This window comes from Colius striatus, chromosome Z (assembly GCF_028858725.1).
Source record: "Colius striatus isolate bColStr4 chromosome Z, bColStr4.1.hap1, whole genome shotgun sequence".
Lineage (NCBI taxonomy): Eukaryota > Metazoa > Chordata > Aves > Coliiformes > Coliidae > Colius > Colius striatus.
This window is the reverse complement of record NC_084790.1, coordinates 13,365,921-13,392,329: the sequence shown is the minus strand read 5'-3', so window position 1 is coordinate 13,392,329 and position 26,409 is coordinate 13,365,921. Positions and strand designations below refer to the sequence as shown.

General features: G+C 39.0%; 1 protein-coding gene across 1 annotated transcript; it reads right to left on the bottom strand.

Moving 5' to 3' along the window:
- Window positions 1-3,393: 3,393 nt before the first annotated feature.
- TMEM167A (transmembrane protein 167A) lies at window positions 3,394-26,286 on the bottom strand. The gene is made up of 4 exons (XM_062018017.1): window positions 26,209-26,286; window positions 13,844-13,953; window positions 7,189-7,223; window positions 3,394-4,000 (listed from the first exon to the last, which is right to left on the bottom strand). The coding sequence occupies exons 1-4, from the start codon at window positions 26,209-26,211 to the stop codon at window positions 3,930-3,932; spliced, it is 219 nt and encodes a 72-aa protein (XP_061874001.1). The 5' UTR covers window positions 26,212-26,286; the 3' UTR covers window positions 3,394-3,929.
- Window positions 26,287-26,409: the final 123 nt, after the last annotated feature.

The window sequence follows — 26,409 nt, the reverse complement described above, 5'->3', positions numbered from 1 at the left end:
CGAGGTGGAAAGGGCATTCATATAACAAATACTGTTCCAAGAAATCTTCGAGTCATCCTCAGACTCCACTTTTTGTTTCCTCCTCCACTAGCTATGTTTGCCCATTTGCTTATCAGTCTCTCCAGAACATCAGACCTTTAGGGTGATCCTATCTCTTAGTCATGCATTACTCATTTCCCAACATGGCTATTACTGCTTTTCAGCTTAGTCTTCCTGCTTTGAATTTGAGGTAATTTACAGGGCAGAAGTGGATGAAAGTTAATATAACATTAACTCATAGCAAGTACATGCAAGGGTATAAAATATCCTGTGCATTCAAAGAAAAATACACGACGTTTCAGGTTCTACTGCATTAACTTTTCTTGCATTGATAAACAGTAAATTTGTATTTGCATGCAGCAAATAGACTGACAGATTTTGTTCTAGGATTGCAAATTTGTGCCATTGTAACTAACTTTAGCTTGGTATACCTTGAGTGAAGCAACAGCAATACAGCTGCATCAGCATATTGCTCAGTTCAGTTGGTGTCAGGGAAGGGAAGGGAAGGGAAGGGAAGGGAAGGGAAGGGGAGGGGAGGGGAGGGGAGGGGAGGGGAGGGGAGGGGAGGGGAGGGGAGGGGAGGGGAGGGAAGGGAAGGGAAGGGAAGGGAAGGGAAGGGAAGGGAAGGGAAGGGAAGGGAAGGGAAGGGAAGGGAAGGGAAGGGAAGGGAAGGGAAGGGAAGGGAAGGGAAGGGCAAGGCTTGCAGCTGCACTCCTACACCTGCCTGCAATTCTGCTGATCCATGTGACAGCTCAGCTATGGAAGCTGCAATCACCAACACAAAATGCTGCAGAGAAAGTGCACTTGTCATGTGCCAAGTACAAACTCTAGGGTCTGTACCTGTTCCTTCTGCTTGCTCAGCTCTTAGAAGGTAGAAGCTCGGTACTTCCCAAGTTGCATAACCTCGATCCAAGGTATGCTGGCTGACTAGAAAAAGTTCTTCTATATTCTTGCATTCTCATTGTTCTCATTAGTAGAGAAAAACAGGTGGAACCCCTTCTCTGGTCTGCATTTAAACCCATAGCCTAGACCACCTTTGCCTTTCATGCAATGTATGCAACAAGTACAGATGGGGAAGCTCAACAGATGTGAGAGCCACCATCTGAAATGTTGCTTAGGTATGTTCTGGTCTAGCAAGGAGCAGCTTTTGGCTTACTAACAGGGGCAGCGGGTTGCAGTGAAGACCCGGTAAAGAGTTTGTGGACCCTCCCCTGGCTCCTGGGTTCACACCCACCTCCGGCCCGGCTGGGCCAATCTGGCGCCTCTGCCATCACTATTTAGGGGACGGGAATTTGAAATGCGGGTCAGGAGGTGTAAGAGTGATACAAGATGGAGGCGACCACGCGGACCCTGCAGCCAGAGAAGGAGGAAGGAAGGAGAAGCAATAGACCAGAGACTCCTCTGCAAGCCAAGGCAAGAATGCAAGCTGTGCCCCTGCAACCTATGGAGATCCGTGGCAGGACTGAGAACCACCAGCAGCTCCATGTGAGTGAGCCCGGACGGGCGAGGGACTGTGTGGGGAGACGGCCATGGCCCAGGCCGTGCTGGAGAGCCTGCGGGCCGCAGAGCAGCCCCACACGAGAGGCAGAGAGGAGCTGCAGCCTTTGGAATAAGTGTGCATCGGAGCAGCCCATGCAGGGCTGCCATGTGTGTGAGGTACCCCACGGACTTGCAGGGAGGATGGGTGCGGAGCCCACCTGCCCTGAGGAAGGACAAACGGCGGAAGCTATCGGGAACAGACTGACACCCCCACTGCCTGCCCCCCCCGAGCCGTTCAGGGGGGGACAGGGTAAAAAACCCCGGAATCAGGGCTCTGAGCCCGGGAAGAGGGGAGGTGTGGCAAGAAGGTGTTCTTAAAAAGGCTGGTTGGACTCTTCATTGATGTATTACTCTGGGTTGTTTCATTTTGGTTATGTTTTGGGTTTTTGGGGGTATGTTTTAGTTGACGTTGCATTAAATTATTTTTCTGTTTTCTTCCCCAAACCCAGTGGCCTGGTCTGTTTTGTCCTGAACCTTAAGCGGCAATTAAGTTCTCCCTGCCCTTTAGCAATTCTCAGCCTCTTCAGTACTCCAGGCTAATCATGGTCTTTGTTCCCTGATGGGCCTAAACCACGACAAGGTAATAAGAAGTCCCAGCATGGAAGTACTTTTCTACAGTGGTAGACACAACTACAGCATAAGTCATATTTAGTCACGACTCCATTCAATCTCTGTGCACCTTCCAGCAACTTTTCATTGGATAAGGTGTACAAACTTGGTGTGGTTGTAAGCTTTTCTACTTCAGCCAGAAACTCCTGCTGCTGTTTCATCGGCCATCTGATGAAGGCAATACAATGCCTTCATCTCAACAGTTTTCGGATTTCAATAAGTTTCCTTGGGTTATTTCAACTCCATAAACAGGGGTATTTATCTGGCTTAAGTTGGGGAAATCTATTTTTCCTGGCTCCAGGTTAGGAAAGAGTTTTGGATCAGTACTTCTGATGGTGGTTTAGATATGTGAGATAATACAAAGATATTAACTAATAATCACTTTCTAAATGTATGGTAATCTGTATCTATGGAAAAAGTTTTTCAACAAGAGTGACAACACTTATATACCATTTAACGTGTCTTATTGCTTGCTTAGCTCATTCTGACTGCACATCTTTTCAGAACAACGAAAAATTCTGCTGGCAGCCAACAAGAGTCCAGGACAGGGCCATCAAGATGATCAGAAGACTGGAGGATCTTCCTTATGAGGAACGGCTGTGGGAATTGGGGCTCTTTAGTATAGAGAAAATGAGACTGAGTGGGGATCTCATGAATACTTACAAATATCTAAATGGTGGATGTCGGGAGGTTGGGGTATCCCTTTCTTCTGTTGTATATGGTGACAAGACAAGGGGTAATGAAAACTATTAAAATAAATTGCTAGATTACAAAAATATGGCAAAATTATAGAATAAATGCTAATGGCATCATTACTAAAGGTAATCTAATCTTCATGAATACTGAGTGTAATTTAATTTAGTTGTTTTCTTAAATCTTTAGAATAATGGGACATGCAACTTCCTTACTTGCACACTCCTAAAAAGCCAACTGTTCACTTAGCTGATCTAGCAGCATTGTACTACATGCAACAAGAGAGCCTTTAGAGTTCTTTTCTCACAATACTGAACAAAGTAAGGGAATGATTAATTGGAGACCTACATCTCTAAAAATTAATATGTATGATATTTTACAGAAAGCAGTCCAGGTTCTCAAATCCCACATATGTGCCTTCTCAGCAGCTAGTCAGACACCAATACAATTATGGTCCTTGCCCTTCTTCATATCTTACCTTAACAATAAAAATACTGATAGATTATTTGAGGAATCAGAAGTTTAATGAAGCTTAATGTAACTTAGGCCAGAAGTCATATTTTTAGTATATGAGTATCACTATCACAAAATGACAGGAATTGCTCAGACAGTAAGAACCGAAAAATACTTTTGTACATACTTCCTAGAGTCACAATGTTCTTTATTCTTGCAAGACTGGTCTTACTGTTATTGTTCCATTTATCATTTTTGAGTTTTATTAAATAGGTCCATAAAATAAAGAACTAAAAGCCTTCTCAAGGTGGTGTACAAAAACCTTGCCTGAAACTCAGACATATAGCAGACATCCTTTCAAAAGCCACATCAAGAGTGTCAGTACTGATTTGACATTAAGTAGTACATGCCTCCTTCAGTTAGTTACATTATGATCACTAATGCTGTACATGATGGTCCATTTGCCCAGGAGTGTCCACTAAGAGAGAGGCTTTCCAATGTGTGAGAGGAGACTTGATGACGCTTTCCCATGTTTTCCTGTTAGAAGTTCTTTCATGCTCTGTTTGGTGGTAGGCTGTGGGGACACTCTCCAGTTGCTACTGTCCAAACAGAATGCTGAAGGCCATCATGACACAGCACACAGCCACGTAGGGGCTCTTCCGTTCACCTGAAAGAAAAAACCCAAACCAAAGAAAAATTTAGGCATGGCTAAACAGATCTAAGCTGCTCCTAATGTGGTAATTATCCCATTGCACATGTAAATCAAGATTCAACATTTCTAGCTGGAGGAATACTACAACTACAGTTGTGTACTGAGGAGGAGTATGCACGAGGATGTAAAAACAATGATGTAGGATAGGATATATTACTACATAAAGACAGAGAGCTGTTTGCTTCAAATAAAGGTCTGTGCAAGGACTTCTGTCTTACTATAAACCACCTTTTTCTGAGATGCAGTGTCCAGCAAAACTCTTTTTTTTTTAATGCCAAAGAGAGTCTGGAAGCAGGTACTGGAATGTTGATCAAGACATCAAATCTTTTAAGGCTCTGTTCCCAGTTCTGGCTAATGGCTATCATTGCTCAAAAGCTGTTCCACGTTAGCTGAGGTGTACCTCAATGCTGTCTGGCCATGACAGCTGCGATATGCAGCATGCATCTTCTATGTGTGGTATCATGTAGGAACCAGTTGACTGGCTAGGGAGCTCACAACAGCCTAGACATGGCCAGATGCCTGACTTTTTTCTTTGCTAGAGAGACATAATATTTTTACTATGTGGAGAGGGTCTGGTCCACAGAGTTTCAGGTTAGTGATAAAAATTATCAGCAGTTTTCAGAAGTTGCACGGACACTTCTATTTCTGACTCTTTGAAATTAGCATTATACTTTTCCCAGGCAGACCATGGATGCAAGTTAAGTTTACTCTGTTAACAGATTTAAAAGCAATCAAGAAAGATCTATTCCCACCCATTTGGTCCAGAGCAAAATGTTACAGAGGTCTCATAATCAACAAATAAACTATGAAAAAAACCCTAGTCTTAGGTAAGGAACTGTAAGACAACCAGGGGAATACTAATAATCTTAGCCAGATTGCCACCTATTTACATGGATGGACACGTCCTCCATCTAATTAGCCAGGCATTTTTACTCTTATGCTTAAGCATTACTCTTCACGAATCCACTGTCTGCTCTCTGGAGAGCAAAGTTCTCTACATTGCATAGTACATCCAGCCTAAAAAACTGTCAAGAAGTGCTAACACAGCAATGCTTTTTATGGTGAGAAGATTCTTTTTTAAATGCATGCAGAAGCATAAAGACAGAGCTGGAGGTGTTTTCCTTAAATGAAGTTCAATTTCCTTTACCTGTGTGAGGTCTTTTGTCTTATTATAAATCGTATCTCCTGAGACAGATTTTTCAGAGAAACATTAAAGAAAACAACATGTCAAGGCCCACCAGTAGGACCTTCAAATACAGGAGGAACAAACTTTCCAAAACAAAAGAAGAACAAAATACTGCTAGTGACACCTTCCATAAGCAGGAGTGCTGGCCACTGTGACATTACAAGATGTCATAATCTGGTATATTTAATTAAACTTCCAATTACTGATTGAACTAATGTCTGCAATTTTACATCTGTTTAAAACAAACCCGTGAGCAAATCCATCTCCTATAGTTTAGAGTATTAGAATTTTCATACGGGTTATACTTTCCTGCTCTTAATTTACTTGAAAGAGAAATCACCATGTACCAGGATTAAACATAATTTTGCACAACTTTGTAAATATGTAGTCACTTGCTGATTATTATAATCTCATGCATATATGAAAAGGTTCTTTAAATATACAGGGCAAGTTAAATGTAAAAGAAGCCAGTAGGGATTTACATTTCTTAAAGCCTATACTTTCTACCTGTCTTTGTGGTTAACACAAATAAAATGATAGGAACCATTTTCAAAGCCCATTTCCCATACTGAGGATAGGGTACTGTTCTGTAAGGAAACATACAGAAGGGATGTTAAGATGCTACCTTCTCACCTGTCAGTCTAAAAGAAAGTTAAATGGACAATTCTAGATGTAGACTGAAAAGAAGTTTGTGTTTTACATAAAAAAAGAGAAACGGAAGCCATGCAGTACAGGGCACAAGGGTGCAGGTGTTACTTTGGTTGCAGCAAATGCAAATATGTTAACATTATTACATGATGGGAAAACATTACTGTATTCCACATGAACTGTGGTTCTTAAACTTTATGAAGCTGACAGAGATCTCATTAAACCCTTTTGTAGTTTTCTAAATAATTTTTTAACCGTTTGCTATGCATAGCTAATAGACAAAATATGCTTGCATTTAATTAACTAAAAAGATGGCAAGATAAGGTAGTCTCCTCAACCTTACCCAAACCTTAATGCAGCCCATTTTTAACCTGTTTTTGCTACTATAGGTCAAAATTCACTTCTGACAGCTGCCACCTTGGCCAGTTTCTTTCAATTACAATATCAAAATTGGTTCTGATATGTCTATTATCCAAATAGCACAATATCTGCAATCATTTTAACAACAGGTCTTCTCAAAAAAATGTTTTTTGCATTAACACTTTTTAACACAGTGGAAAATGTATGTTATATCCCTTACAAATCCTGAGAATGAAGAAAAGAAAACCATATATTTTTTCTTTTAGGCTCAATGACAAGCAGGAAGTTCTAGAATTACAAGTTCAATGCTTCTGCTCTGCATTAACAATGCAACTTGAAGAAGATTTGCAATTTAAAAAAAAATCTTGCATATACCTTAATGTGACAACTGAATTTTTGTTGCATATTCACATTTCCTTCTCAAAATACATTCAGAATATCAGTATCATGAGAAAATGTCTAAAATGAGATAAAGCTGATCAGTCTGCATATAGATGCCACATGATACCAACAGCTTTGTGTAACTCAGAAGTGCACAGAAGCTAATTCAAAGAGAAAAAAATATATATTTGTGATTAAAAAACTGTACTGCATTATGAATTCTACATTGTTTTATCTGTATAAGTATTTGGCTTTTGTGAGTGGTCCATTAGAATTTCAAATAGATGGCAGTTCATAAGGAATTGCTGATTTCTTTGTACGTTATAATAAGGGGTATGGACTTGGTTACTTCATATAGTAAAAAGTGTGAAAGATTTCTACAAATGTAATACCACATATATGAACTGACATTGGGAAGTGTAGGCTTTCATGACACTAACTAAGACAGTTACACCCTGACCCTCCTACTTTCACTATATTTCATGGAGGTAGAATCTGCATATTTTAAAGTGGTGTATGAGCATCAGTTTAATCGCTACTCTTGAAAGACTTCAAAGAAAAAAGTTACCAATCCTGGCGCATTTCCAGCATATTCCCAAAAATCTGTAAAGATAAAATAAATTCATTAGGCTCTTGCTTTAATAAGAGAAGTCAACTGATTTTCTTCCTTCTACGCTGAACCAATCCAAAGTAACAGTAGCCTGCCAACTTGACACTCATATCAACATCAGAAAACACCAGATACCTCCACAGAGTGGTACAAGATATGAACAAGTGACAAAGGTCTTTCTAAGTCTAGACAGGGTTTTTTTCAATGCGAGAAAAACAAAGATGCATGTACTCAGTCTCTGCTTCAAATCAAAAGATTTCATCAGAATTCTGTATTCAACATTAAAGTAATCCACAGAATTATGTGAAGAAAAAACCCCACAGAAATGGAAAAATACTTGAGCAGGAAATAACAATAGGCCTCCATGTCATTGTATACGTGAAACTTAATTTTTATGATTTTGAAGCAAGTTTTCCTCCAGGTATGATTCTATAGTACATGTCAGTACTCAAATTTAAATGTCTGGTATTTACTTTAGCATTAGCAGATAAAAGTGCCTTTCCGAGGTGGGCATACTCATAGGTGTAATTTGATATAAAATGTATGTTGAAATAAATAACAAAACATTTTTTTCATGTTTGTTTTTACTAATTTACCAAAATTGACCTTGTTCATGTCTCTCTAGCTGCTTGCCCAAGACACTAATTCTCACCAAGTAAAGAAACAAAAGAGAAAAGTAACATTCAACTATCCAAGGCACCTCCAAAGGGATTGACACAGGTATATGCCATCAATTTGTAATTTCTCTGTGAAACTAAAATAATGTGCTGACTGCTCAAAAGGAACAAGAGCAGGGGCTGCTTTAGAATCTGAGGGAGAAGAAGGGAAGCATATGGAAGCATCCTGAACCAAAAGACTGCTTTCAGTCTTTCAAACGCTGGTCAAACTGTGTTGAAAGCTTGTCTACAGGAAGGTTTCCTTCGTAGCATGACTGCTTGCAATACAGCAAAAACATCTGGATTCAACTATATTGTCTATTTATGGATTTATGGACTAAAAAACCCCTAATTATTTTTCTTCCTTCTCCTGATATGTTTATCAGCAGTAATCTCAGCCTACATTATTTGTGGGGTTGTATCTACTACCTGCTGTGATGGCAGCTCTCCAAGTGCTTTCCCACAGTGCTCTGAACACATACGCACAATGGACTGATTATCTGTCCTTTCCTTTTCTTAGGCTTTGGCGATTGCCTGTTTTCTCACTTCTTAAATGCAGACAGGTAGTTTTGGGCCATTTGCTCCTATATACTTCAGTGGTAAACATATCATATCTTATCTTTAAAAAAAAACACCTCTGCACTACCTTTTATTTTATGGTCTCTCTCATGGTCTTACTCTGCTTCAGTATCTCTCCTTCCATTTAGCAGATTCCCTTTTATTTCTGAAACAAGCATCCAGTGTCGGGCAGGTGAGAACCAAGTGTTCCAAGAGGCAGCAAGTGACTGAGATTTTCAAAGTCAATGTAAAATTCTTTTTGACTGCTCTGTAACTCTTGCTGACCAAACTGTTCTAAACAATAATACATCATTTTAATGTCTGGAAAAGTCCTTTTTGTTTAGATTGTTTTACCTCAAGCTAAAAGTACTTCTGTATAGCTCTTTTTTTTTTCTGCTTTTGTACAGCTCCACAAGCAGAAGTAATAACCTCTGCATGTAGACCATCACACTTTTCCAGGCTAACAAGTCATACAGGAAAGTAACCTAAGGACAGTTATGCACTTTTTGAAGATGCCTGCAGGTAAAAAGGCATTAATGTGTAAATCTCATAAAACAAAATACACAGCACCACAGTACTGGGTGGCTGGCACTTCAGATTGTTGAAACTGTTACTTTCTTTAAAATTAATATTTACAGATTGAATGCTGCAGAAATAACACAAAAACTTCCACAGTTCAGTGTCATGGTGCCAAATCTAAAAAATTTGCCCACTAACTCAAAGAAATAAAATGTTACTGTTCTTTTCATATGCATATTTGAAGAAGAAAAAAAAAAGCAGGGAAAAAAAGGTATTAATTCCTTCAGGCAGTCTACAAATCTGTTTGATTTGCCTCACAATCTCAGCAAGGGTATTTCTTTGCCTTCTCAGAGTACTGTAACACTGTAAAGTTTTAACTGATGTACTGTACATTGTTCCTAGTCCTAGAAAACTCCCTTTCTACCCAACTCTTAACTTGGTCAAGATCCCACTAATGGCAGCACAGCCTTCTGGGGAGTCAGCCAGTCCTCCCAGTTTGGTGTCATCAGGGAACTTGCTGAGGGTACCCTCTGTCCCCTCATCTAGGCCATGGATGAAGATGTTGAACAAGACTGGCCCCAGAACCAATCCCTGTGGAACTCTACTGGGGTGGAGAAGATGAGCTGGCAGGGCAGAAGAGCACCCTGGCTGAACAAGGAGCTTCTGTTAGAGCTTAGGAGGGAAAAGAGAACTTACAGTCTTTGGAAGAAAGGTCAGGCAACCTAGAAGAACTACAAGGACACTGTGAGATCATGTAGGGAGGAAAATTAGAACGGCCAAGGCTCAACTTGAACTTAAAGTGGCCACTTTAAGGAAAAGGTAGAGATATTTAATGTCTTCTTTGTCTCAGTCTTCAATATTAAAATCTTAAGGTCTTCTCTTGGCAATTGTCCACCTGAGCCCAAAGACAAGGGTATGGGACAGAATAAGGCCCCCTTGGTCCATCGGGACATGTTACTCCACCTTGATGCACACAAGTCAAAGGGGCCAGATGGAATCCACTTGGAAGTGCTGAGGGAGCTCCAAGCCAGTCTCCACCATCTACTGGCAGCCTTGGCTCACTTGGAGGGGTCTCAGTAAACTAGAGGATGGCAAATGTAGCACTCTTCTACATGAAGGGCCAGAAGGAAGATCCCAGGAACTACAGGTCTGTCAACATGACTCTAAGGCCAGGAAAGTTTATGGAACAGATTATCCTGAATGCCATCCCGAGTCACATCCTGATAACCAAGGGTTCAGGCCCAGCCAAAATGGCTTTATGAAAGGCAGGTCCTGTGTGACCAATCCTTCTATGACAATATGATCTGCTTAGTGTATGAGGGAAAGGCAATGGACGTGGGCTTCTTGGACTTTAGTAAGGCCTTTGACAGCTTCCCACAGCATCCTCCTGGAGAAACTGGCTGCCCACGGCCAGGCCCAGAGAGTCACAGTGGAGTTAAATCCAACTGGCAGCCAATCACCAATGTTGTTCCCCAGGGTTCAGTGCTGGGGCTTGTTCAGTTTAACATCTTTATCAATGATCTGGATGAAGCGATTGAGTGCACCCTCAGTAAATTTGCAGATGACATCAAGCTTGGCAGGTGCACAGACCTGCTTGAGGGCAGGAACGCTCTTCAGAGGGACCTGGACAGGCTGGATCTATAGATTCAGGCCCACGGCATGAGGTTCAACAAGCCCAAGTGCCAGGTCCTGCACAGGACCACAACAACCTCATACAACAGTAAAGGCTTGGGGATGTGTGGCTGGAAAGCTGTCTGGAGAGAAAAACTTTGAGGTGTAAATTGACAGCCAGCTGAATATGAGTCAGTAGTGTGCCCAGGTGGCCATGGGCATCCTGCCTTGTAACAGACATAGTGTGACCAGCAGGATCAGGGAAGTGATTTTTCCCCAATTACTTGGCACTGGTGAGGCCCCACCTCTAATAATGTGTTCAGTTCTGGGCCCCTCACTATAAGGAAGAAATGGAGGTGCTGGAGCATGTCTTGAGATGGGCAATGAAGTTGGTGAAGGGTCTAGAGAAAAGTCTCATGAGGGCTGAGGGAGTTGGAAGTGTTTAGCCTAGAGGAGGCTGAGGGGAGGTATGATCGCTCTTTATAACTTCCTGAAAGGGAGTGGCAGTGAGGTGGGGATTGATATCTTCTCTCTAGTAACGAATGACAGGACACAAGGAAATGGGCTCAACTTGTGCCAGGGTACGTTTAGACTGGACTTTAGGAAGAACTTTTTCACTGAATGATGTTGAGATCTTAGCTTAGTGGTGGTTTAGTTTAATAATGGGCCTGGTAGTGTTAGATTAGTGGTTGGACTTGATGATCTTAAAGAGTTTTTCCAGCTGTAATGATTCTGTGAAACGCTGCAAAACGCAGTGAATGTTTACCAGAACAAACCTACTGCCACCGCAGGTGAGAGTGTAAGAAATACCCCACTGTCAAGGGAAATATGCACTGCATGTAAGCTAAAACATCTTCCTGCTTATCAGGGAGGAGAAAATTATGTTGTGGTATGCATTCTCTTCTATTTAGCATGAAACAGTAAATCTCCGTTTTCTTTCCCAACCTTAAATGCTATTCTCAGAACAAAGCACATGGAAACAAGAAACAAGGCAAAATGAAGGTTTAAAATTCTGTTTGGCTTGGTAGGAAAAGACACATTTTTCCAGAAGTCAACAGGATGAAATACAGTGTTAAGAGAATGGGTGACATCATTTTGCAACAGTCTCTCAACCAACAGAAACATGTTTCTTACTACCAACAGATTTAAATTTTCACTGTAGTCTCCACTCAGTCAGAAATGTTGTGAATAACTTTCAACATTTCTCTTCTCTGACACTTTAATATTTTATCACTACTTTTTAATGCTTTTAATTCAGAGCAGGAATAATGAGGTAAGATCATCTCTGTGGTAAAATGAAATATCACCAGAACTTACTTTATCCTGTATGTCTAGACATTTCCATTTGAGCATGGAATATGTTAGTGAAGAGGGACAGGGTATAACAGTACATGAGCTCCATGTAAACATCTGCCCTTCAGGAAAGAAATTTCAGTGCTTCCAGGACAGTGTTTTATTCTCCAGTACAAAGTAGTCTACATACGTATATATAAACGAAAAACAAAATTGTACATCCAACATCTATATAAATACAAACCTACAGATCAAACACCCAACTCCTCCACTGTGTCAGCACTCTTTGAAAACATTTTATGAAGAGAGTTCTATTGTACTCCAGACAGATTTGCCTCAAGAATAAACAGAGCAGCTTTAAAGGAAATACTCCTTGCCAAGAACAGCACTAAAATTTTAATCAGTAAAATAAATATTCTTACTTCTTACTGTGTATATCTCATTGACTATTGTGTTATCTTCCATAAGCAGACACCCAAATTCCCCCTGCATCCCAAGTCCTTCATGAAGTTATTCTTTCTTTCTTTCCAACTTTACATTTATCAAAAGAAATCTCTCATGACAGTGGCTATGCCCTCATGGGCTTGTGTGACAAGACACAAGCATTTTCATGTCAGAACCCCAAATTTGAAAAAAAGCTATCATACTCTGGGTATCTTGCATTGTTAGAAGAGAACTTCTGTAACAAAACAGCAATTCCAGGGGTTAATTACAACAAAATTTTCAGAAGACAAACATTCGAGTTTCTTGGTGACAAAAGTCTAATTAAAACTTGAGAGTTTTCATGAAAATTAGATGCAGAAAGGACAGAAGACACTTAGGGAAAAAATCCCCGCTTTCTATAACAGCAAATGATGTAATGGAAAAAGTGGAAAAGTCTAAAACCAAAGGCACAAAAGACTGGCTGTTTTTTCCAGATACAGCATTACCACCTACAATTATATCCTATTTCTGTTATCTCCTTTATATCAAACTTAGGTGGTAGTATTACTGAAATACTACGGGCGGCCTCAGTGGTTTCCAGGTCAAAACTGTCCAAATGTTTTTAAAATTATAGCATTTAGAGTTCTGCATTCTGCTGACTGCATCCAACATCTGGTCACATTCTTCATAGCACAAAAAAAACTGGCAAGCCTGATGGTGAATGACCATTAACAGTGCAAGTGAGCCACACATTTGGCTCCATGGCTGACTTCCTGTCACCCCAAAAACTGTGCTGCCAAAGAACTGTTTTGCAGCAGTATTGGCCCTGCAACATTATGGACATCCCAGAAGAATACGACACAAAGAAAAACACTGGTCACCTAGAAACATGTGCTTTATGAATAAAAGTGAGAGATGAAGTGTGACCAAAGGACAAAAAAAGACAGGTTTATTAGAAGCTTTCAAAAACTCTTCTTCAAGTTCCTTAATCTTAGAGAATACTAAAACAAAGACTTCAAAAGACCATACAAAAAGACAGAGCTGCCTAATTTAAAAATTATATTTTTAATATTGCTATTGCAATATTGCTAGACTATTGCTACAGCTGTATTTCAAACTTGTACCTCCAAAATGCCTATCTTGAAAACAAAAAACCAGCTTTGGCTGTTAATGTTTTCTTACCCACCCTAAGAATAAAAAAAAAAAAAAATATTACAGCAATAGTTGCATGCAGGAAAATGTTTTCTTTCTGTCACTTATTTCTGTATCTTTAACATCGAATGAGAAAGTTGCAAATCTAGAAAGTAACTAAAACTGTAGTATTAGCTGTCTTTGTCTAGTTAGTACATTCTTACTATAAAATTGCAACTAAGTGCTTGTAAATACCTTATTGTATTCTATTGTAAGGTATAAAATGAAGATTTTTATCTTTAAAGAAGAGAGAAATGTTTCAAAATAGGATCTGTATTATCACACACCATTAGAAGATACTAAACTTTGCAGTTAAGGCCAAACAAAAAATGGTGTATTTTAAAAATGATCAGACTACATACCCAGGTTTATTTTTGTCCAGTAAGCTGGGAGCAAAGGATCTGATATAGGCACAGGTACATATGAGCAGCAAGATTATGGTCAGAAGACTCTGGAAGTTGAAGATGGCAGACTACGGAAGAAAATCAGAACAGAAAAATTACATCTCTGCAGAACAAAATTTCCTTCACAGCATAAGATGGAGAAAATAAGTGATACTGGAGACAATATCCATTAAAAAACACAGACTCTTTTAATAACCCATTAAACTTAACAGTGAAAGAATGGAGTTTTTGCTTCTCAATTCATCCCAGAAAGGGTATAGAAACAGCAGACAAAATGGTAACCTCATCTTTTGCTCACAGGCACCTGTTCCAAAGCCAGCCTGTGGAAATGCCTTAGCACCAGGCTAAGAGTTACAGAAAACAAGATGTTCCCTCTTAGCCAAGAATAAAGGTAACTCTGTTTGCATCAACAAAATACGGTGGTGGTGGTGAAGGTGGAGGTAAAGAGTATTTGACTACTAAACGTGTGGCAGCCAAGACAGAGAATAAGAAATATGTAGGAGGATTGTTGACACACTACTTTATGAAGACAACACACAAAATTGAACAGATTTGTAGAAAGACATATAATTAAGACCACCTGAAGTAGAAAAAAAAAAAAAAATTGGTTAATTTTATTTTCAAATCACCTTTGGATTTTTAATTTAAAACATCTTAACTGTAAAAACATTCTTAGAAGTACTAATTATATGGAAAATGATGACCAAACAGAGGAATTGCCTTGGGATGGAGAAGTAAAGTTAAACTGCTTAATAGTAAAACTAATCTACTTACTGTCAGTAAGAAGAAACAGTTCCTTAGAAATTGCTATGATTTCTGGCTATTTGCTAAAGTTTAAAATATCAGTAATATGCAGTAAGTGCATCTCACAACCATTTTCATAACTGAAGTCTGAGACTTGTGCAGTCAACATGTTCTTTAATCATTAATTTATAAGCAACTATCATTGCTTATGTGAGGAATCTTTTACATTATGGGGGTAGAGAAGGCACTCATGTAGGAATGCTGTAATCCACAACCAAGCAGAGTATCTACAAGAAAGAAGGGTAATGGTGATTTCCAGAAAGTACCATATCATTGTGTCAATACACTAGCAACTTTAAATATTTTTTTCTAATATGTTTGCTAGTATTTTTAGTAGAAATATTTGCCTACCAGTCCTTGTGATTTGCAGCTTGTCACAACTAGTCCCAAACCTGAGACTCTTCTTACACTGTGAAAATAATCCAGTTGCATGAAGCATGGAGTTGCAGTTCTATTGGTTTTTTTTTAAACTTAGAATGTCTCAACTGACATTTTGGTCAACTTAAAGCACCAGGTAGTATACTAGGCAATTGCGACTTCGAACAGTCTTATTTTCTCCTTGCTCAGCTACCCCGGCAATCCTATATAGTCTGAATACCCAGAAAACCAGCAAAATAAATACAATAAATTCACTGTTTGTTCTGGAGTTCTGATGAGTTTGTGTCTAAATACCTCATGGTTTTTTTTCACAGTCTTCAACCCTGAAGAAAGCTGAGTAGTAGTCTTGCATTAAGTATAAATACCTAGAAGGAATATCATATTGCAATTTCCTTGTTCGTGGAGAAGTCAGCGTGATTTAAGAGCACATGAGAGCTTCAATTTCCATAGCCCGAGGCACATTTCTGTTGATCTATGTGCACTTTCTTCCTATGTCACAAAATTATATTGTTTTGATGTTTTGAGGCTCTGATAATCAAATTTCTCTACGTAGTTAAGTATAAAAGAAAATCACAGTATTTCAGTTCAGAAAAATTAACAGAAAATTAAGAGAGAAAATTACAGAAAATTAAGAGAGAAAAAGAATCTCAAGTAGAAGCAAAGCCATTGGGATATCTACAACCCGTCTGATACTGAGGCCTAAAATATTGTAATAAAAAATAGAAACTTCCTTAGCCCATGCAGAAGTGTCCCTCAATCACAAGAAGCAATGCCAGAACATGCACAGAACTGCCAGCTTGCATACATGTATCAGACAAGGATAAATACATAAACTAATTTAAATGCTAAAATTAAGAGAGGCCAATAGGCCACCTGTGGCTGGCGTGGGTGAGGAGCTACTCATTAAGAAGAAATGGCATAGAGAGGCTCAAGGAGCAACTGAACAACTGCCTCTGCAGCCTACATGAGAGATTTCAGCATCCTTGAGGGCAAGTCCTTAAAGGCAGCATTAGCCATTGGAGTGTGTACACTACTCCCCACTTTAATCCTGCCTGGAGCAGGAGAGCTCTTGCATCAGTCATTCTTCTGAAGAAGCAAAATACTCGAGCCAGTTCCCTCATTCCTCGTGCCCTTTCTATGCCAATAGCCTGAGAGACAAAAAACAAGACAAGGTGAAAATATGATTATTAGGATGTAGAGAGAAGGCAGGTCATGGAGAAATGTAAAGAGTAAATGGCATCTACATGCAGCAACATATATGCAGGAAGGTTTCTGCGGTGAGAACATGGAGATTAGGGACAATACACGAGCTAAGTGGCAATCCAGTGCTCAAAGACAGCCCTGAGGTCTGCCAGGTGAGGCTACCTTCCATTCTCCCAGGCCACAGAATTTGTCAAACCACTTTTAGGTTTTATTTTGGCAAAACTGAGACATCATTTCCATCCTTCTGTGTTATAAATAATGGACAGATTATTCACGAAGGACAAAACACTGCTCATTGTTATCTGCAGACTCTTTCCTTTGTAGTAGGCACGTGCTTTTGCCAAGTCCAGGAACAAGGAAAATCTTCATTCCCCCGCAAAGACAACTCTGGCGACCTACAAGAAGCAGTGTCTCCTGGCTCCTGCAGGTCTAGGAACGTGATGGGGCCGGATTCAGGAGTGGCTGCCTCTCAGAAAAACGAGATACTCCCTATCAACTGATTAATTCAATCAGTCCTCCGGGAGAGACAGCTGCTCTCGACATCTCACAGTGCAGTGCCTGCCAGAGCTCAGTTCCCATGAATTCCTGCAAGTTTTCTCCTGCAGCTGCTTCCCAAGGAGGCTGTCAGTATCGCATACTTCAATATATGAAGATGGCAGAAGGGCACACTTGCTTCCTCTTAAGCAGGGACTGTAAATGTATACTAATGAAATGTGCTATTAGTCAATCAATAGAAGCAGTATGTAATTGTTCTTTGTTGAGCTCTTCATGTATTTTTCCAGATATGCAGTTCAGGGCATCACTGTAATTACAGACACTATTCCACTGAAATGTACTCTGAATTACACTTTTAGCTATACAGTCACTTTAAAAGGACAGACATGCATATTTTACAATCTACTTAAAACTTTAAACTGGAAATGAAAATTTATTTCAGAAGTATTTCTCATTTCACATCTGAAGTGATTCTTGTGGCCCAGCTGAACTTACAGAAAAGGGTGATTTGCATCCAGCTGCTTGAACTGATGTAATTAAAAGCTGCTCTAAGAATTATACATTCTTTGGAATCCTTTTAAAAAATATTGTATTCACATACCAAGCTATATGGGAAATGTCATAATGTAGGTGGGTTGTAGTTCAATTGGTTAAACTGGGTTCCTCTGATACAAAAGTAATTAACTGGATTTTTTCAAATCTGTTCACTGGTTTAATTACAAAGAAATTTCAGCACATGGAGAAATTGATGCTATCTTTTAGACTGCACCCACATGGCAATGAAAAGACAACTAACTTCCCAAAACTCAGACTACAAATGTAGAAAAGAATCAGCACTGGTATGTTATTCTTGTTTTAGACAGTAAAATTTGTTGCTTTTATTATATAGGCTAAAATTCTCTACATCTGCATACTGAAGTAATTACCCTTCCTCCTCCTCCCTCTCCTGTGTGCTATCTCCAGGCAGTTGTCGAGCACTACCACATCACCTGCAGCACTAATGAGATATTGTATTCAGCAGAACTTGCAAGAGCAAGTTTTTTTTCAGAAGCCTTTAGAAATTTAAGTCTATGGATTTTATCTTTGATAGCTACATGCCCAAAGGCTCTTTTAAATCCTTCCCACAATGAGACCTTAAAAAAATGCCTCAATTACTGCCCTAATCATATTGTGTTTTAGAAAATAATTCCACATAACATACCATAGAAATAAAGAATTAATACTCAAAATTTTAAGTTTTCTTGTGTTCAGATTAGCAATGGTGGCATGCATCAGAAATACTCATGTGACCATATAGTACTAAGATGACAACTGCTACAACTAGAGACATTTGAAGGTATTCCCATCTGAGACCCCATCTGAATAGCTCAGTGGCAAGCACAGACATAAGGAAAGAAACAGTATCATTGCCTCTGGAGGACATTATCAGGGAGCCTGCTACAACACAGGAATAGGAGATGATGTGATAGCCCTTTACTGAGGGTGAGAAGAGAGGGAAGGAGGAGCTTGCAGAGACTGTAAAAAGAAATGTATGGAATAGTAGATATTAAAAAAGTTAACTATACTAAAATATAAACTAAAGTTTAATTTAGTATGTGTTGATGTAAAATGAAAAATTTCCTATGTGGCTGAGAAAGGGAATTCTGATGGTTCATAAATAGATGCACAGCCTCTGTCAACTTGATTATATACAATGTTGCCTTACTAGCCTTAGCAAGAAAGAAGAGACATTTGAGAGTCCAGCTCATCTGCAACTCTTGCACTAGCCCACTTGGATGATTCCCTAAATTTTCAGTGATCACTGGTAGCCCCAGCAGGTATACCTAGGATAGATCTGCTAATCCTAAACTTCTTCTACAGTGACAGTAACAATAATAGCCAGGACATAGTTCTGTATCTACCTCTGTAGATAGTAGTAGTTCCTTCTTTATTCACTTCTGCATTCTCTGATTCAGACATGTCTTTGCAGGTAGCACCACAGAATCATGTAATGATGCAACCTTTGGGTAGCACAGTAATAAACTACATCATAAATTTTGAACCTTCCATGACACTGGAGGGATCTGCTGAATTTCCCCTTGCCTTATATATCTTTATTTAATATAAACCACCTGTTAACATTGTTCTAGGGGAAAAAAAACCCTATGTAGAAGGAGGATACAAAGTCCATACTGTTGTCTCCCTGTGTTGGTAGAAAATCTAAACCAAAAGCTGTCCCAGTTTATCTCAGGAGACTTAACACTGAAATCAAAGCTTAATCTTTCCTAGACTTTCAATATTTACAAAATGATTACTCTATCTCTGAATGTAGTGTGACCACAATTTCATCTGTACATGCCATGAAATGAGACCACTGTAGTGCCAGCAAGCTGTTAAACTGTGCCCCACCATGACTATTACAGCCATAATTTGTAGGCAAACACAGATAAATTAATGGTACACTTTAAAGACATTACAACCATATTTGTGTAATACGCTACAGAATATAGTCTTTCTGGAATAATTTTATTTTCCTTTTCCTCCTCAGTATTGTAAAACTGACAGATGACTACGTTCTCTCGAACCAAAGAAACAAATGCTGATATCTGATTGTTTATCTGCCTTTCTCATATTAAAATGTGAGCAAGAATTCATACTACAGTTAAACTGTGGTCAAATAACAGCTGATAAAGATGTAAACCCCTACCTTAAAGTCATAATGTAGGCTACAAATACTGTCATAAAAAAGTGAAATCAATATATGAAATTTTAATGAAGGGGTCTTTAAAAAGCTGAAAGAGAAAATGGTTATTAATTACAGCTTCCATTGGGTACTGCAAATCTTATTTCCCCAATCTAAACCTAATTTTTAGGAATATATTGAAAAAAACCCTAGAAATAAACCTTGTAGGACTACTTCCAAAATGAAGGTCAAAATGCTTGCTAAAAAATAATTAAAACATGCACAGAATTATATTATTTTTCAATGTATTATGAAATAATTTGTTTTCTCACTGCTGCCAAATGTCTTCTGATAAAACTGAATGCAAAATAAGCATTTGTAAAAGAGGCATTTTAGTTAGAACCGTAAGAAAAATATAAAACTTGCAAATCGATTAAATTTGAAGTGATTATGGGCAAAACTACACTGAAGAACTAAGCAAGACGTATTTAGACAAAATTGGTTTGTGCTCTGTAAGTGTACAAATTTAGTCTAGATAGCAGTTACTTGTTTCTCTATACTAATATGGTTTTTACTTTACTGCACCTTCACCTCACTATTTAGCTTCAAAGGAATTCAAGTAGAACACTTAATGCTCATTCACATTTCTGCCTAAAATACTCAAAGTTTCATCTAAAATATGTAATATTGCATTCATGAAATTTAGGCTAATGCTTGAGTAATAGGGAATCTTTCCCTTAGACATTTCTTGAAGAAATAAGTTTTCTAATTTATATGGCAAGTACAGCACATAGGAGCTATTACAAGCCTCTCAGCTGAGGACTGCAACATCTGTTTAAGGCACAATTAATCTCTCTAAACAATTAGACAGTGAATTCACAGACGGAAACAGTTGTCTTCTCCTACAAAAAGCTCTCTTGACTTCAATATATTTAGGTTTTTTACTGCAATTCAAGTCCACAGACCAACACTGAAATGACACCTCAAGGTGATGTTGCAATTCCATGCACACTTGAATTCTTTCTTCTTTGCCCCAATACCTAGACAACGGTTTCAAAATTGAACCTTTGGTGTAAACAGCTAGCAGGCACAGCACTTCACAAAAAAATCTGTCAATTAAAACAAGCTGAAAGTTACATCCAGCTTTTTTTTATGCTAGTTAGAGCCACAATTAGATTTATATGTCCATATATATACACTTAACAAACATAGATTGTTAGACATGTCAGTAAAAGCTTAAGGTATCTTTCCCTCTGCGTTTTCTTTGCAGACTATATATTTACTTATTTTGCAATTTTGCAGTTCTTTTTCTTTCTATTCTCTTCCCCCATTATATAATAGTAATAATTTCTATAATCCTTTAAGATGCTGAAGCTAAGTATGTTTTACAGAGTAAAAGGGAACCTATTGGTAGTTTCTTGAACTGTTAACAGAGTAGGTGATATTCAGTCATTGCTACAGAGCTCTCTAAAAGGACATAAATCTTGATGTGTAGCTAGTTTGCTTTTCCTGCCCTAAATACCCATAAATTTGAGATTTCTGAGTGTAACTGAACAGAAGGAGAAAAATTATCCACATAAAAAGAAAAACATCTTCTCCCAAAATGAGTAAACTCTGGTTTCTCTTGCAGATCATGGAAGTATGCCTGATTACAAACCATTGTGTTCCTGATAACTGAGCTGCATAGTTTCTTCCAAACTAATGAACTCTCCCTTTTGAAATTGCACATCACACTTGTTGGTTTGTTTACCGCAAGTTTACTAGAAAATCTTAAAAACCTGTAAAACCTCCAAGTGTGAATGGAAGAGTTAAGAATCGCTCTTAATATGTCAGTATACTGTGAATCAGACAACATCCTTACTTTAATAAAAGCAGAGGGCAAAATGTGTAAGTTTGGATCAGAAAGAGCAGGAGGAATTTGGGCATGGTTACAGAAGAAAGTAAAGGTTTTAATAAAGGAAGATATTGAAATATTTTTGCTTTGCTGCACTGAATACTTTTACAATTGTAATAAGGCTAACATTCTATCTGATGGCATTTGAGAAATCTAGGAAAATAATGTCAGGGTAAAAGTTTTACAAGCATTCTAAACCCTCAGTAAGAGTAAAAAACTATCTAGAGATCAGCTCCATTGCACAACCAGAAAAAAAAACCCCTACATGCCTTCCACTTCTCTGAATGTTTCTTATCCTCATGGAAGACTTTGCAATTCAAAATGGAACTACACTCCTGAGTATCCTTACAAGAAGCCTATAAAGTTGCAAAACGTAGTAAAGGTACAGGATCTTCTTTCTGTTCTAAAGGCTTAATCTATTTATTTACTTAAGAATAAAAAAATACCCTATCCTTTTGTTGTTGTTGTTCACTAACAGTAGAACTACTACTTTAAAATGTTAAAAAGAAACCCTTCTCTATCAGGCAAAAATATACTTAATCCAGAAGTAATGAAAAGCTCAGCTAAGGTCCTGATACCTTACAGCACTGAGCAGACCTGTAGGTCTCTTGTTCAGCACAGTTCAGGTATGTGGTTTGGATTCTTAGAACCTGTAAAATAGGTAACATTTTTAGCATGATATCAGTTGTTTCTGCCATCTTTCCCAGGTCACAAAATTAAAAATGAAAACTTTTGATGAGTTTGAACATAAAGCACAGTGCATCAACAGAAAAATGTTCTCAGCACTCTGGCTATTACAGTGGATAAGCATTTGTGTAATGCTGCAGCTAATCAACAAATTAAATAGTGACATTAACTATTTTATGGTAACTTCCTTTTTTAACTTCAAGTTTGGTTATGAGTGGAAAATCTACAATGTACAATCAGCCCATGATTAGTTTCAAATGACCTGCAGAAAAATGTGATCCCCACATCTCACATTATTACTGAATAAAATTGAGGTGTTTAATAGAAGACAGAATGACAGATATTCTGTTTGGCAAGACCTGCTTGGCACTCAGCAAAGAAATGGTTTCTCACAACTGGTGTCATCATCTCTGGATTGCTGAGATATGTAGTAAAAAGTGTAAAAGCAGACTCATTGCATCCTGCTCTTCCCAAATCACATCATGAGATGCATCTCACAGAGGCAGAATAAATGTTTTTCTGTGTTTTATAATCACAGAAGCAAAACTTGATGATATATTTTCACATAATCTTGTAAACTGACATAAAAGTATCTACATTGAACACTCAAAGTAGTAACTCCTAACGTGCCTTCTCCACAGTAGCATTAGTATTTCCAAGTGCAGTTACAAATGGTACAAGAGTTACTAAATGCCAATACCAGTGTATCAGTAATCTATTGGTATTGGTATCAATGTAGTAAAGCAAAGAACACACTTTAGTGTCCCTACCTAGCCAAACCACCTCCCCTATTTCTTCTTTCCTCCCTCCTTTCAATTGTCTGACAAGCTTCTTACCTTATGGGAGGAAAGGTATATGCAGAGATCTTTCTTGCTTTCTTTTCAGTCAGTAGTGTTTGCTCCTACTGCTAGGGGCAGGCCATAGCTGCCACAGGGGTCCATAAGCAGTGGCCCATAAGCATTGAGTGCAGGGACACACTTGATTAGTGCACAACTGGTGGCAAAGGAGCTCCTAGCACCTTCTTGCATTATAGCTTTGGCATAAGAATTCTAAGATTCACAGCAAAATCATATTAGCTGGGTAGCAAGGCTTTATCAGATGAAATATTTCTTAGCTGTAGCTCCCTGAAATTCTCATTCTTATTAAAAAAAAAAAAAAATCAACGCTTTACGGCATTATAATTCTGATATGCAAAAAGCTGTCCATCACTTTTCTAAAACAAATTTAAAATACAAGGACAGCTTAAGACTGCAAGTTGAAATAGGAGATGTTTCTAAACCTGTCTACCTATAGGCCATTAGAAAAACAAAACCATTAGCAAATATGAATCAGGATCTACTGCACTTCTTACTCTGAATAAGCCAAACACAAAACTTTGTAGTCAAGATTCCTGAAACTCTTGCAGAGCAGTGTCTCAGATTCTGGTGTGTTTATATCCAAGAGCTCGGTTTGGATCACTATTTACTAATGAATGTTTTTACAATTGGTTATATGAGCAATTCCCCTTCCTTCTATAAACATCATTCTACGGCAGCAACAAAAATTGTGACAGCAATGTTTCTCCTCAGTGAAAGTTCCCAATGCAATTTTTTGGCAGCCATGTGGGGCTCAATGTCAGTCCTAACCAGAAGGTGAAGGGAAAGAAGACATCTTTGTGAAGTTTTCTGCAATTCTTTATTTTCTTCATCACCAAATTGCAATCAAAGACAGAAAACATATCTAAGACGATGTTTTTTTTGTAGGTGTACTTATGTTTGGCAATTGCACATTTTTGCTACAAAGTGAAGAAAACACTTTAGCAGGTGAGTGACTCACCATTAAGTTCAGTGTTATTTTAGGCTTCTTCCCTCTCTCAACCCACCACACTGTGTGTGTGGCAATTTTTTTAACCCTAATAGGAAAAGCTGAGTTTTCAGATATAAAATTTCAGAAGTTAACAGGATAAACTGACACAGTGATTTCTTGAAAATCAGTAAAGCAACACATATTCTGTTTCTAAATGAACTGAGCAGCTGTGTCATTATACTGCATCCCTTCTGATTTCAGTAACTTCTTAATCCACTGAGTAGCTTCTGCTCATTTTCAAAGTAGTTTAAGTTAAATTAGTATTTTTTTTCTACTCACTGGTAGGGAAAAAAATAAATACAAGTTGTGCTCTCACATAAAGGAAACGACAAGTAGAAGTCAGCCTGTATATAAATTCTGTTTGGCAGGGGCTGGCCATTCAAACACCACTTGTTTTGACTTGCTTAGTAAGGATGTGGTAAGGAAGCCTGGGAGACAATAGGATAGAAAGTTCCAAGGGATAAAGTCCTCTGGAAATTATGCTTAAAAAATTAGGTGATTCACAGAGCTACTCGCTTGCCACAGTGGCAGCTCATTTTCTCTGGAGAAAGAGAAAAAAAAATGGAGGTGTAGGCCTACTATTTTCCACTAGATGATACAGACAGCAGCTGTTTTCATATCTTAAGTGTGAGCTCTAAAGAAAGTGCCATTAACTACAGATCATGGCTGCTAATCCCACAACAGCTTTTTCCTAAAAGCCATGACACCAGAGGCAGCACCACAGAGGATCCAAAGTCCTATATATGACAACAGGGTTATTGTCTTCCCTGAGGAAATTCAAACACCACAAGAGTAAGGAATCTTATTTTTATCTCCTTTTACATAAAATGAGAAAGATCTCATTAAAAGATTCTATCCTACTTCAGGTTCCTTGAAGCATGCAGAGCAACCTCTAACAAGCCACATGGACAAGCAGAGAAAAAAATTCTCACAGAATCTCTTATGGTTGCCATAATCTTTTTGCTAGATATCAGTGTTAGAATGAACAATGTAAATTTCTCACTAAACATTAAGGTTGTCTTGTCTTTTTTCTACAATCTTAAATTATTTTTAATGCTATGAAGAACAGCAAGGTGATGCACTTCTATAATAGCTACCTTTTCAAGGCATTGATTAGATGTGAGGTATTAATTTATCTTTTGTCTCTTGCTTTCTCTATGTGTTTTAGATAATTTATGCCTCTTGTCACGAAAAAACTTTGTTTGATGCTTGAAGCACAGATTAGGGCAAGTTCATCCAAAAAGATCTGCCAAAGAATGCTCAGGTGAGCAACGTCTATCAGTTTCCATCTGGTGACAAGATCTAGAGCCTAGGAACTTTTTTTTTTAAACTGAGATATAAGAAAGTTTAAGAGATATTAATCTTTTAAGAAACACGTGGGAAGTACAAAAAGATTCAGTGGAAGTTGGACAGTACGAACCACTGGTGATGGATAACCTGTCAAGGTCAGGCTGGATGAGGCTTTGAGTAACCCGATCTAGTGGAGTATGTCCCTGCTGATGGCAAGGCTAAAACAGGTGATCTTTAGGTCCCTTCCAACCCAAAGTATTCTGTGATTCTAAGAACATTTTCCAAAATGCTTATCTAAAAATAATTGTGTGTTGATGTAAGAGTTAAGTACTCTTTTTTTTTTTTTACAGGAAAAGCCTTTATTCTCTTTTCCTTTAATTTTCCCTTCAATTTTAGAAACAAATATCTGCCCTATTCATGTAAAGATCTTCAGCTTGATTTAGAATGATTACTCCCCAGTACAGCTTTACTTCGAAGCCAAATACAAATCTTCCATTTATATTTTCTGTATATAGAATGAAAAAGAGGCAGAAACAATAGAAAACATAAATGACATCGCTAATAAAACCCTAGGTCAATAAAACGCCAAACCCAGAAGAGCAGTCAATATCAGGACTAAGCTTACTGCTCAAAAAGCGAGACCTCAAACAACATACCTATTACATCAGACAGTCAGAAAAGGCAGACAACGCACTGCTGGGCAGAGCAAAGGCTGTTGCCCCACGCAAAAACTGGGCTAGGCCACTACAAACGGAAAATGGGTCAGGCTGGGGGCAGGAAAGGGACCAGGGGAGTGCAGACATGCCTGGTCTGCGTTGCTGCTGGACCAATTGCTAAGGAAAGCTTTAGGGTGGAACCGGGACAGCTACGCCTCAGCGGCAGGGCGAGGGCCTCGGCCACTGTGACAGTCCAAAGGCCTAGCCAGGATGTGAAAGGCCACTAGGCCCGGGAAGCATTCTCGGCCTAGACGCAGCAGGCGGCATAGCCTGCGGGAGTGTGCCGGGACCGCGGCAGCCTCAGCAGCGGAGCAGGTGCCCCCCGCCCGCCCAGCCGCCCCGCGCTTACCATGGCGACCCGCTCACGGACACATCACACTTCCGGCGGGCGGGGGCAGGGCGGAAGGGCGCCGCTGGGGCCCCGCCTGCGGGGGGATTGGGCGGGGACACTGGTGGGATTGGCAGCTGGTGACACGAGGGGCCGCGGTTGGCGGGAGCGGCCGGAGGGAGGCGGGACGGAGGGAAAAGCTCGATTCTCATTGGCTGCCGC

Excerpts from the sequence above, each read along its gene's own strand:
- TMEM167A (XM_062018017.1), bottom strand. Across the intron at positions 7,224-13,843 it reads CTGGACAAAAATAAACCTGG|ATTTTTGGGAATATGCTGGA; the intron begins GTATGTAGTCTG and ends TTATCTTTACAG. Across the intron at positions 4,001-7,188 it reads CTGGAAATGCGCCAGGATTG|GTGAACGGAAGAGCCCCTAC; the intron begins GTAACTTTTTTC and ends TTTTTCTTTCAG.